The sequence below is a fragment of the Vulpes lagopus genome, chromosome 2 (genome assembly GCF_018345385.1).
Source record: "Vulpes lagopus strain Blue_001 chromosome 2, ASM1834538v1, whole genome shotgun sequence".
Taxonomy (NCBI): domain Eukaryota; kingdom Metazoa; phylum Chordata; class Mammalia; order Carnivora; family Canidae; genus Vulpes; species Vulpes lagopus.
Genome location: NC_054825.1, coordinates 164107917 through 164119791, shown reverse-complemented (window position 1 = coordinate 164119791; position 11875 = coordinate 164107917). Strand labels below are relative to the sequence as shown.

Below are 11875 nucleotides of genomic sequence, written 5' to 3'. Positions count from 1 at the left end.
GATCATCCCCTAAGCAAATGACCCACCAATGTACATCTGACGGGTCTCATGACTCAGTTTTATTAGACAGTATAAATGACCCTTTCCCAACAATAGCTAGCCCCCACGAAGTGGTCCTCAAAACCTTGCTTCCAAAATACCTGGGAGGCTATGCTGTCCCTAACCTCCTCCCAGCTTGACAGTATTAATGGGCCACTGCTCATGACCCCAGGACAGCTCTTTCTGTCCACGGGTCTTGTCCCCATGGTGTAATAAAACATTTCCCCAACATTTTCCTACATCAGGCTGGCCCTAATGTCTGGCTCTCTACACCTACACATAATTATTAAAGTGCATGTGCGAAAGAGCCAAGATTGGGATACAAAAGCATGACACAGGGAGGTAATGGGGATTATACTTTATAGATTTCTGAGGTTCACCCTCCCAAGGATATAGTATCCTACCTCAGTCCACACCCGCCAGGGCCTGCTATCTGCACTATTGGCTGTGGGTGCTGGGAAGCCCTTAGAAGACAGTGAGCACAGGCAGCTCTGTGTATATAAGACCCTTTGGGAGCCAAACTGGATGCAGAGAGCGGGTTGGGTGGGGCGGGGATCCAGGTAGGAGAAGACAAGGACTGAGCTGATGGAGGGCCAGAGGATACAGCGGAGGAGACAGCCAGGGCTGGAGACTGGGGCTGTCCCAAGGATGGGGAAGTAGAGGAGGCATGGGTTAGTCACCCCAAGAGGCTAAACTCAGCATATGATGAGGTGGAAAAAAATCTCCCATGTCAGAGATCGCCAGGTCCCTGGGAGCTTGGATTGCTGGGTCTTCGAAAATGAAAAGAGCCCAGGACAGGGATTCCCTGTTAAGACCCTAGAGTCCCTAAGTTGAATCACTGGAGATCACAGCTCATGGCTTGTTCTTTGGCATTTATTTCAAAATTGCAGCAGGAGAAAAAAAAAAAAAATCAAAGCAGCACCGGGAGATCCGGCCTGAGAACGGAGAGATGTGGAGTCGGGGGGCCAAAGGGCATCCTTGGCCCCCAGACACGGAGCAGCGGGGAGCCCAGATCCCCCACCAAGGTCTGAGAGGCGGGGCGAGGGGCCTAGACGCTCTGGGTCCGGCCCTTATGGCTTTGGGAGTGTAGAGGCCATGTGGGGGCGCCAGAGACCCAGGCGTCCCGGCAGCCCCAGGCCTTTTATATTTCATATTGCACTTCAGGTGAGTCATCGGTAGGGAGGGGAGGGTCCGGCGAGGGCTGGATGCTACGGGAGGGTGGGTCCGAGGAGAGGTAGGGCAGGGCGCTGGGCGCTGTCATACCGGGAGCATCCAGTCGTGGGCTCTTGTTCCGTACTGCGGGACAAGGGAGGCGAGGCGTGAGAGGAAAGCCAACTGCAAGTCCCAGAAAGCCCTGGGGCGTCTCCGGCGAAATGGTGGCGGAGTTGCGCCCCGGGGCCTCATGGGAAATGTAGTCCACTTCCCAGAAGCTGGCCGAAGCCGGAGGGAGGAGGAACCGTGGCCCGGTTGGCTCAGAGGCTTAAAGGAGACTTGGCGCAGAAGCTTAAAAGAGAGGTAGTTCTGCAAAGAGTTACTGTAAAGCCTGGAAGGCTCTGGGCCTAAAAAATAATCCGTTTGCAGCTAAGTCCCAAGTAGTGAGGGGTGGTGTTGTTCAGGGTCCCGATGCACAGGACTTGACAGAAGCACACAGGAAAGGCAGTTCTAGGTTGAGTGCCAAGGAAGGAGCCCAGAGGCTCTCAGCAAAGCCATCTCTGCCGAGATGAATGCAAACCCATCTAGGGGCTTATGAGAGTAAATACCGCTGGGCAGTCTTGTAAACAGCCAAAGCAAAAGCCAGGTGCTCCAGGGGCTCTGTACCGGGTTTCTGCAGCCAGAACACTGGCCCGAAGTCCCAGGGGTCCCTGGGAAGGGGTCCCCACTGCAAGGGCACACAGGAGCCACAGAGAGGGAGGGAAGGGGAATCCTCAAGTCAGTGTTTTACATGCTCCCAGGAATGGGTCATGTAGCCCCAAGGAGTATTGAAGGCCACAGAGGCGCAAGGAAATCAGATTGGCTCAGTCTGGGGCCCAGAGGCCCATACAAGGGCCCTTATTGCCATTACTGGTTCCTGGGACTGCAGGGGAGGAGGGCTCCCAGTCCAGAGGCTCATGGGACGTGAACTTCCCTGGGGAACAAACATCCAACCCACTTCTCCGCCAGTGCACCTCACCTGGATCTCCTTCAGCTCCTTCAGGAAGCGGAGAATAAGCTCAGGCCCATTTTCCATGGTGGGAATGCGCAAATGCTGGAAAAGACAGTGCTGTGACGACCAGAACCCCCTTCTTCTACCCCGTCACCAATGGCAGCCCCATCTCACCTTGCCTTGGTACAGGATCTGGTGCACAGGGCAGACCTGGCAAGCTGTGCCTGAGCCAAAGACTTCCCGAACCCGTCCCTCTTCCAGCGCCCGCAACAACTCCTTCATTGTGACCTTACGCTCAACGACTCGGAACTCACCCTGAGGGAGCAATACACATGACCCAGGGGCACCCCTTGCCACAGAGTCCTGCCTCTCCCTCCCTGAGAACAGTGACAAGGAGACCTGAGGAGACAGACCCCCCAGAGAGAAGGGGCAGAGATCTGCTAGTATGCCACAGCCCCCTCTGGGAGCCTTGAAATGCAGGCCCCCAACACAGCAGCACCCCATCATCCCAGCCACCCAAAGACACAGCGCCCTCACCCAGGTCCTTGCCAGGTCCAGTAGACTCTGTCTGACTACTCCGGGCAGAATGACACCATCCAGTGAGGGGGTCACCAGTTCCAGCACTGGGTTGAGTATGAGGCATTAGTGGCATGACCTCACACCCTCGGGCGCACCCTCCCATCTCAGGAGCCACCCAAACCCACCCCAACCCCTGAGAGTTCTGATATACCCACTCCCACCAGGGCCCGGGTGAGGGTCATGGGAGGGCTCACCCCCATCCTCATGGGTCCAGTAGATGAAGATGTTCATGGTGCCCACCTCGGTGAGCTGGTGGTCTGGCCCGTAGAGCCAGAGGACCTGTTCACAGCCCCTCTTCTTCGCCTCTTGCTGCACAAGTACTGTGGGCCCATAATTCCTGGTGGAGAGCAACACGGTTGACCAGGAAATGGTCTCCTTCCTTGGACTCAGTAGAGGGGGGCACTGCCCTGTCTGGGGAACTTTTACAGTACCCCAGCATGTGCTGCTCCAGATCCTGGGGCTCCCACCAGTCTGGGAACCCCTGGAAGGCAGGGCCTGGACCCGAATCATCTGTGTCCCCAGCTTCACCCAGCATAGGGCCTGACCCTCAGGAGACCTTATAATATATGTGCATGGAAAGGACCTGAATCCTCACACCCCCTAACCCTTTCCCTGCCTGCTGCCTCGGTCACCTTGTGGGGGACCCACGCGGCCCTGGCGAGCCGAGGTCCCTGGCCACAGATGTACAGAAAAGTCCATATGTAGGATGATGATCACTGGAGGCCCAGGGGGTGATGAGAGCTGCACATGGGGCTGGGGAGGTAGGGGCGCCTGATGTTTGGGGGAGGTTACCTGGACTAAGTGTAAACATCAATTCTAGTCTCTCCACCAACTTTCAACCAACCAAATTCTGAGCTGATTTGTCCACAGTGCTTAGCACAGACCCTCTTCCCTCAAGCGTTCCACCACAGTGTCAACAACATCCAATCCCAACGGACAAGCAGAGCTGTCTCCAATCGTGTGAGATGAGAGGGAAGGACAACTGATATCCAAAGCCACAAATGGACACCCAGTGTCTGGGACATGCAGTGTACTGGACCTGTAGGGTTGGGGGAGGGACTACTTACCCCCCCAGCTTGTAGTCACCGACCCCACCCACCCAGGCCCGGATAAACGCTGGGTCGGCCAGGAGGGACACGGGGTCCATGGCATCTCCGGGAAAGTATGCGCCCACGGGGCAGAGAATGACAAACAGGAGAGCTCGCGTGGATTGGGTGACACCTAGGGAGGGCTGTGGTGGGCAGAGGGGGACATCAGGGACCCAGGAATCCAGGCCCCCAGCCCCTCTCTTCCTCTCCCCTGGAGTTCCCAGACCTTTGGTTCAGGACCTCCCCTCTCAACCCCACCCTGGAGTCAGGCTCACCTCATTCCCAATGAGCACAGGCCGCACGTAGAGGCTGGTATCCTTGCCCTCAGGAACCCAGTCTTTGTCCACTTCCACAAGCCGGCGGATACACTCAAGCAGCTCGACCTTGTCAAAACTCTGGGCAGGATTCTCATGAGTCAGGGCGCTGCCCCACCTGCCTGGCCCCCTCCTCCCAGGAGCCAGCTAGGGCACCTACCGGCAGGCAGAGGCGCAAGGCTGAGCGCAGCATCCGGTCCATGTTGAGCCAGGGTCGGAAGAGGCGCACCCGCTGGTCGCTGCCCTTGAATGCCTTCATGCCCTCGAAGAGCTGTGGGGACAGGTGGGAGGGTGACTGAGCTGAGACCACCTCAGGGAGACATGGGACACATAGATATCCCAGCACGATGCCTGATATACAAGGGTTCAGACACAGATGCAGAGATGGATCCCAGGAGAGACTAACCCACAGAGCTCAGAGAGGGAGAAAAGGGGAAGACAGACAGGCAGGAAGACCAGAAGCAGCTGAAGACCCAGAGACAGGTGCCAAGAGAGCACCCTGCTCGAACCCCTTCCGTGTTACTGCTACAATTTCTCAGGAACATCGATGGTGTGCAAGTTCTGTTTTTTAGAGAATCCTTGTGTTCTTGAGAAGCACTGAAACCCCTACAAGATGCCTGCATGGCTCAGTAGTTGAGCGTCTGCTTTTGGCTCAGGTTGTGATCCCAGGGTTCTGGGATCAAGTCCTGCATTAGGATTCCTGCAAGGAACCTGCTTCTCCCTCTACCTACATCTCTGCCTCTGTGTCTCTCATGAATGAATAAATAAGATAGATTCATGAGAGACACAGAGAGAAAGAGAGAGAGTTAGAGCCACAGGGAGAGGGGGAAGCAGGCTCCCCACAGGAGCCCTATGCGGGACTCGATCCTAGATCCGGGGATCAGGACCCGAGCCAAAGGCAACCACCCAACCACTGAGCCACCCAGGCGTCCCAATAAATAAAATCTTAAAAAAGAAAAACAAACCACTCTGGATGAAAGAATGCAAAGTCCCCTGGGGCACCTGGGTAGCGCAACGGTTGAGCCTCTGACTTCAGCCCAGGGCATGATTCTAGAGACCTGGATCGAGTCCCACATTGGGCTCCCTGCATGGAGCCTGCTTCCTTCTCTGCCTCTGCCTGTGTCTCTCATCAATAAATAAATGAAATCTTTAAAAAGAAAAGAAAAGAAAAGAATGCAAAGTCCCTGATTTGCTTCAAAATCTTGCAGAAAGGGGCATGATGATGGGAGTCCAGATCAAACAAAAGGGTGACCCACAGGTGCTAGCTGATGAAGCAGGGTGGTAAGGGAGCTTATATATCATTCTTTTTTTATGTTTGAAATTTCCCATCTTAAGGACGCCTCCTGGGCAGCTCAGCAGTTGAGCATCTGCCTTTGTTTGGCTCAGGGCATAATCCCGTGGTCCCCAGATCAAGTCCTACATGGGGCTCCCTGCAGGGAGCCTGCTTCTCCCTCTGTCTATGTCTCTGCCTCTCTGTGTCTCTCAGGAATAAATAAATAATTTTTTTAAATGAAATTTCCCATCTTAGGGGCACCTGGGTGGCTCAGTCGGTTAAACATCTGCCATTGGCTCAGATCATGAGCCTGGGTCCTGGGATTGAGCCTCATGTCAGGTTCCCTGCTCCACAGGGAGCCTGCTTCTCCCTCTCCCTCTGCCTGCTGCTCCCCTGCTTGTGCTCTTTCTCTCTCTGTCAAATAAATAAATAAAATCTTAAAAAAATATATTTCCCATCATAAAAACTTAAAAAAAAATTCTTTTAAGTTATCTCTACACCCCAGATGGGGCTCCAACTCATGACCCCGAGATCAATGACTGAGCCAGGCAGGTGCCCCAAAACATTTTTTAAAGTACAAAACAACCACAGCAGCAACAACAACAACGTTGATCCACATCCCCAGCCTGTTGTTGACCTTGGCCTTCCAGGCCCACAAGATCTGGCACCTCTTATCTCAGCCTCCTGAGCTGACTTCGCAAACTGGCTACTAGGGCTGAAATATGTTCATCCAAATTCTTGTCACCACTAAAGCTTCCTCAGGAAGACTCTGCTTTCAGCCATGCTTTAAACCATAAACTTAATGTCTCCTGGATATCTTCCTTAAAGGCAGATAAAGGCACCTTCCTTAAAGGCACCAAGTCCTGCAAAGCCGATCTTCTGCTGAGTCCCCATAGGGGACAGCCCAGTGACCTACCTGATCACCTGGCCAAACCTCTGGGCGCCATGCTCAGCCTTCCCTTCCCAGCTCCTGTCTACCCTGCTAGTCCTTCCTGTCCCTGAATCTCTTGGGTCCTTCTGCCTCCCCCCACTACGCTGGGCCTGGTTCCAACTCAGGCCTCCACTCACCCAAAGGGGTCTTCCTACACTCGGATCACATCTGGGAAGGGGTCTTCCTACACTTGGATCACATCTGGCTATAACCAAAACACAGGGTTTCCGAGTGGAAGAACTGTGTCTGCTCTTCACTGAGGACCCTGGCATCACCCAGCACAGGGCCTGGGACGCGAGAGACCTCAGAAAACACAGGCTGAGCAAGAAGAAACACACAGAGAGCAAACCCAGGGTGGTGGACCTGGCACAAGACATGGCAAGAGGGAAGAGATGCAGAGGGACAGGAAGAGAGGTTGGTCACCATGCCTGCATCGAGTAGTGGAGGCCGGAGCAGGCTGGGTGCAGTGTGAGATTCTGGAAGGGCTGGATTCGGGGCTGACCCCAGCCCGTCTCCTCCTTCCACTCCACCATCAGCATGTGGTCGGTGAATGTCTTCCCAAACACCAGGGGCTTGCTGGGGTCAGGCTTCTGATGAGGTTCCTTCGTCATTTCCAGCTGCAGGTCTGCAGCCTGAGGAAAGACAGGGATCCCAGATATCCTGAAATTTGGTCTCAATCTCAAACTGAAAAAACTACAACTCCCATGAACCTCTGGGGCAAAGACCTACGGAGAAGACAGACCTGTAGCCCCAGAGGCTTCTGGGATATCCAGTACCAAATCTCCCACAGACTTCTGGCTGACTAATAGGACCCCACTGCCAACCGCCATAACCTTTGGACTCTGGCCCCTTTTGGAGATGCCCAAATCTGACTGCCAGCCTCTTCCTCACACCTAAGAGTCCTGGCCTCCAGCCCCCACCTCGAGATCCAAAAGTATATTCTTTTCCATTCACCTTGAAGTTTGATGAGGCATATCTTCTGGGGCCACACAGAAGCCAAGAGACAGGCAGGAGTTTTCGGGCCCAAATCTGGGGGTGGGGCCAGAAGTAAGAAAGATGGTGAGAGCAGGGGACCCTGGTGCCTGCCTTGCCACCTCCTGCACTTGGGCTGCTCTGCCCCGGCCCAGTGTGTTCTAGAGAGAGCATGTGGCCCTGGACAAGTCAGCTCCCGTCTGGGTCAGTGCATGATGGGAGGGAATCCTGCAGGAGGCCAAGGCTCCTCCCAGGCCTCGTAAGGGCAATCCCCAGAAAGAGCTGAATCAGCTCACATCCCCTCCATGCCAGGGCAAAGTCAAACACAGGCACCTCCCACACCTGGGAACTTTGGCCGAGGCCCTGAGATCAGCTCAGACAGAAGATGGCGGGGGGAGAGCACACAGGTAAGTGAAGGCCTCTCTGGGGGCCCCAAATCCTGACAGGAGTTAGATAAGTGACGAACTTATAGGCCATCCTTCCCCAGAAACCAGAAGCTGGGCCCCCAGCCCCCTCTCTTCCCTCAGACCCAGGAGTCCAGGGGGCCCCAGCTCCTCCTCCCTCAGACCCAGGAGTCCAGGCCTCAAGCCCCTCCTCCCTCAGACCCAGGAGTCTAGACCCCCAGCCCCCTCTTCCCTCAGACCCAGAAGTCCAGACCCCCAGCCCCCTCCTCCCTCAGACCCAGAAGTCCAGACCCCCAGGCCCTCTTCCCTCAAACCCAGGAGGTCCGGGACCCCAGCCTCTTCTCCCTCAGATCCAGGAGCCCAGGCCTCAAGCTCCTCTTCCCTCAGACCCAGAAGTCCAGCCTCCCCAGCCCCCTCTTCCCTCAGACCCAGAAGTCCAGACCCCCAGCCCCCTCCTCCCTCAGACCCAGAAGTCCAGACCCCCAGCCCCCTCCTCCCTCAGACCCAGAAGTCCAGACCCCCAGGCCCTCTTCCCTCAAACCCAGGAGGTCCGGGACCCCAGCCTCTTCTCCCTCAGATCCAGGAGCCCAGGCCTCAAGCTCCTCTTCCCTCAGACCCAGGAGTCCAGACCTCAAGCTCCTCCTGACCCAGGAATCCAGACCCTCAGCCCCTCCTCTCTGACCCAGGAGTCCAAGTCCTTATTCTTTCAGGATATTAGACCAGCTGGGCTCAGATTACCTAAGCCCTCAACCCTATACCTTGGACACCAGTGATTCCATTTCCCTTCAGATCCCAGGGCTGAGATCCCACATGGACCTGGGGGGCTGTCCTCGTCATGGACAGAGACACTGCTTAGATAAACATTTGTGGTCCTGCCTGAGACAAATGAGGGAGAGCAGATCTGTGTCCATCAGGGTGGCCTCTCCCCAGTATTCTCTGATCTCACAATGCCTTTTTCCCAGCCTGGCAGGAAAGCAATTGGGTCATGAAGTTGGTGCAGACACAACAGCGTAGCGTGCTCCTTCCCTGTGAGCTGGGTGAGTGGACATGGATCAGTGAGAACGAAGGTGAATGGCGGTAGTCACTGGTCAGTAGGTGAGTCATGGGGAGATGGGGTCCGCCAGTCTCAAGGACTGAGGAGTGGTCCTGGCTAGTGTGGGGCCCAAGGGCTTCCGGGCTGATCAGGGTGTGGGTCTGCGGCATGGCCTCTAGGTGGCGCTGTGTAGCCCACACAAGTCGGTGACTATGCTTTGTCCCCGAGAGGAACAGGACAGCCACAGCATGGAGAGGATAGACACCCAGGGGGGAGACAGCCAGTCTCTGGGCAGGAGAGAAGCCCTCAGAAGCAGTGAGAGTGGAAAAAAAAATAAAAATAAAAAATAAAATAAATAAAATAAAATAGGTAAAAAGCAAGAATGAGAAAAAAAAAAAATAGACCTAGAAATAGAAAACAAAACTGAGGGGGTGCCCGGCTGGCTTAATTGGACAAGCAGGTGACTCTTGGTCTCAGGGTCCTGAGTTAGAGCCCTGCGTTTGGGGAAGAGATTACTTACAAGAAAAAAAAAAAAAAAAGAAAGAAATAGAAACAAAACTGAGAACAGAAATCAAGAACACGAGTTGCCTAAATAGATATGATCATAAGGAGAGACAGGGAGACAAACTCACATGAAGTCAAGTCTGAAGAAATCCAGAACAATACCAAGGGTGAGAAACAGAGAGGCCAAGGGAGGAAAAAATAAGTAGACAAAGACTAGTCTTCAGGTGACAGCACAAAGTGAAAGGAAACCTGGAGAAATGAGGAAAGATAAGAGACACGCCAACACCTGGAGAGAAACTGTCTCCATGATGCTTAGAGACAGAATATTTCCAGGAGATAGAGAAGGGAGAGGCAGAAAAACACATCCACAGGGCAGAGAGAAGGAGCCAGTTGTACATCTGCACTGGCCATCAAGACCCCATTGCCCGGAGAGAAGCTGCCTTCATCCTTCCAGGACACTTCTGTAGGGGCCTACCTCAGCTCAGGGCGGGTGCTCCACCATCTGACACCCCAAGCCATGGGCAGTGGGCCCAAAGGATGGTAGATGGGCTTTTGGGACATAGAGTGTGAAAGACTGGGGCTGAATTAAGAAAGGAGGAAGGGCTGGAGGAAGGGGGGAGGAGAGACACAGATTGGGGGTGGGGGAGGATGGAGCCTCCCTTCCCCCATGTCTCATTACAGCCTAGGACTGTCTCCAGAGCAATCCAGGACTGTCCTCTCAGTACATCCCAGGAATGTCACCATCAAAGCCCAGGGCCGTGTGTCACAGCTCAGTACTGTCCTTCATGCTTCAGGGCTGCCCCATATCACAGCCCAGGAAGGGTCCTCCTCATAATGCAGTGCTTTGTCTCAGCCAGGGGCTGTCCCTATCACAGCCCCAAACTGTCCTGGTCATGGCCCAGGATCGATCCTATCGCATGCAGAGCTGTTCTGGGAGAGCCCATGGCTCTCCCATTACAGACCAAGACTTCTCTAGGGCAGCTGGAGAGGATCTCCACCATCACAACCTCAAACTGTCCCTGCCCCAGTGCAGGGCTTGCCCACCGCAGCCCAGAGGTGTTGCCATCAAAGCCCAGATCGTCCCAGTCAGAGCCCAGCCTCAGTCACCAAGACTCCAAAAAGAAGAAGAAAAAAAAAAAATCTGCCCTGTTCTCCATCAGGCTGGGGTAGGTGTCCCGGGACAGGGTGAGGTGAAGAAGTGATTGGGGGAAAGACACTTTTCCCCGAGGTTATATTGCAACTGTCAGGGTTTGCAAAGATCCCTTCTCTGAGTGGTTACTGTTTCTTCTCTCAGGCAGAAACTGTTCCCTAAAATCATAGCCTCCCAAACTCTGCTGGTGGACCTCTTAGGGGTAAGAACGGACCCTCCCAACACCTGCCGGGAGCACTTGCCACCTGGGACAGAGGGAAACTGGCTCAAATTGCTTCTCAGTCTGATGCGCAGCCTCAGATAAGAGGTTCCAGATAAGAGGCAGCATTGCACGTATCTTGAGTTTTAGTTCGAAGAAAACCGGGGCCTTGGCTCCAATTCCCAGTCCGACCCTGCGACCTATGCCTTCGTCCTACCCCCCGTGCTAGAGGCTCGGGGCGTCCTCTCCCTGCACTCCCACAGACTGGCGATTCCCTTCCCGGCCACCCCACCACCACCACCACCACCCAGCCCGGCGCCTGGCCCACGCTGCACCCTCCTCAGGGCTTCCCTCGTTCCTCCCGTAGGCGACCCCTCCCCACCTCCTCCTCCCTTCACCACCCTCGCCCTCGGAGCCTCGTGCTCCTCTCCAAGTGGTCCCTCCTGCTCGGCGCCCTGCAGCGGAACCCGAGCACCGGGGGCGCGGCGCCGGACCCGGCCGGGAGCTAGTGATCCGCCCGGAAGTGGGTCTGTCGCCGCAGCCTCCCCACCCCCTACCTCCCAGCCCTGGGCCGCGAACCCACCTGCCCCAGCGCGGCTGCGGCCATGGTCGGTGCGGCGGGTAACTGTGCCCGCCCGGGGCGCGGCTCAGAAAAAGAAGTTCCGGCCCCGCCCCGCTCACGCCCCCTCCCGCGGGAGGGCCGCTTGCCTTACACCCCAAGGCGGTCGGTTCCGTCCTCCCCCTCTTCCCCTCAGTTCTAGGGCGCCTGTCGGGGAGCTGGGCCCGGCTAGAGAGCGCATGCGCTGGAATCCGCGGGGGGCCAAGGGGAGTGCATGGACATGCACCCTCCTCCCCACCCCCCGCCCAGATTCTGTTCCAGCCACACTAGTGCTGTGCCAGACATTGCATCAAGTTTTTTAAAAAATGAAAAAAAAAATTTTTTTTAATGCATTTTAATGGGTACTGTCACGGAACGCTAACCAGGTAAGAACTGAAAGGCCAGGAACAGGAACCTCCGCATGCCTTCATCCCTTTGGTGATGAAGCAAAGCACTCGCTGTAATGTCAGTGGGTGCACATGTCATGTACATGAAAAGGGAAAGGACTTTGGAAAAAGGCCCCTGAAGAGAGTACCAGCAGGTAGGGCTGGATGAAAAGGTTGCAGTCGATCCCTGTTTGAACATAGTTTTTCTTTCCAAGGAGAAAACGTAGATATATTCTTTGTAACTTTTCTTAAAGATTTTATT

The 11875-nt window shown here is 55.1% G+C and overlaps 1 protein-coding gene across 2 annotated transcripts; it reads right to left on the bottom strand.

The window, feature by feature from the left end:
* Positions 1–896: 896 nt before the first annotated feature.
* BCAT2 (branched chain amino acid transaminase 2) lies at positions 897–11384 on the bottom strand. 2 transcript variants are annotated; one of them, XM_041743472.1, is made up of 11 exons: positions 11213–11383; positions 7322–7396; positions 6796–6999; positions 4324–4434; positions 4125–4244; positions 3829–3992; positions 2956–3098; positions 2720–2805; positions 2357–2497; positions 2210–2284; positions 897–1335 (listed from the first exon to the last, which is right to left on the bottom strand). In XM_041743472.1, the coding sequence occupies exons 1-11, from the start codon at positions 11234–11236 to the stop codon at positions 1297–1299; spliced, it is 1182 nt and encodes a 393-aa protein (XP_041599406.1). In that variant the 5' UTR covers positions 11237–11383; the 3' UTR covers positions 897–1296. The 2 variants fall into 2 exon arrangements, with proteins under 2 accessions (XP_041599406.1, XP_041599407.1); XM_041743473.1 differs by lacking the exon at positions 7322–7396 and having other exon boundaries at positions 11213–11384.
* Positions 11385–11875: the final 491 nt, after the last annotated feature.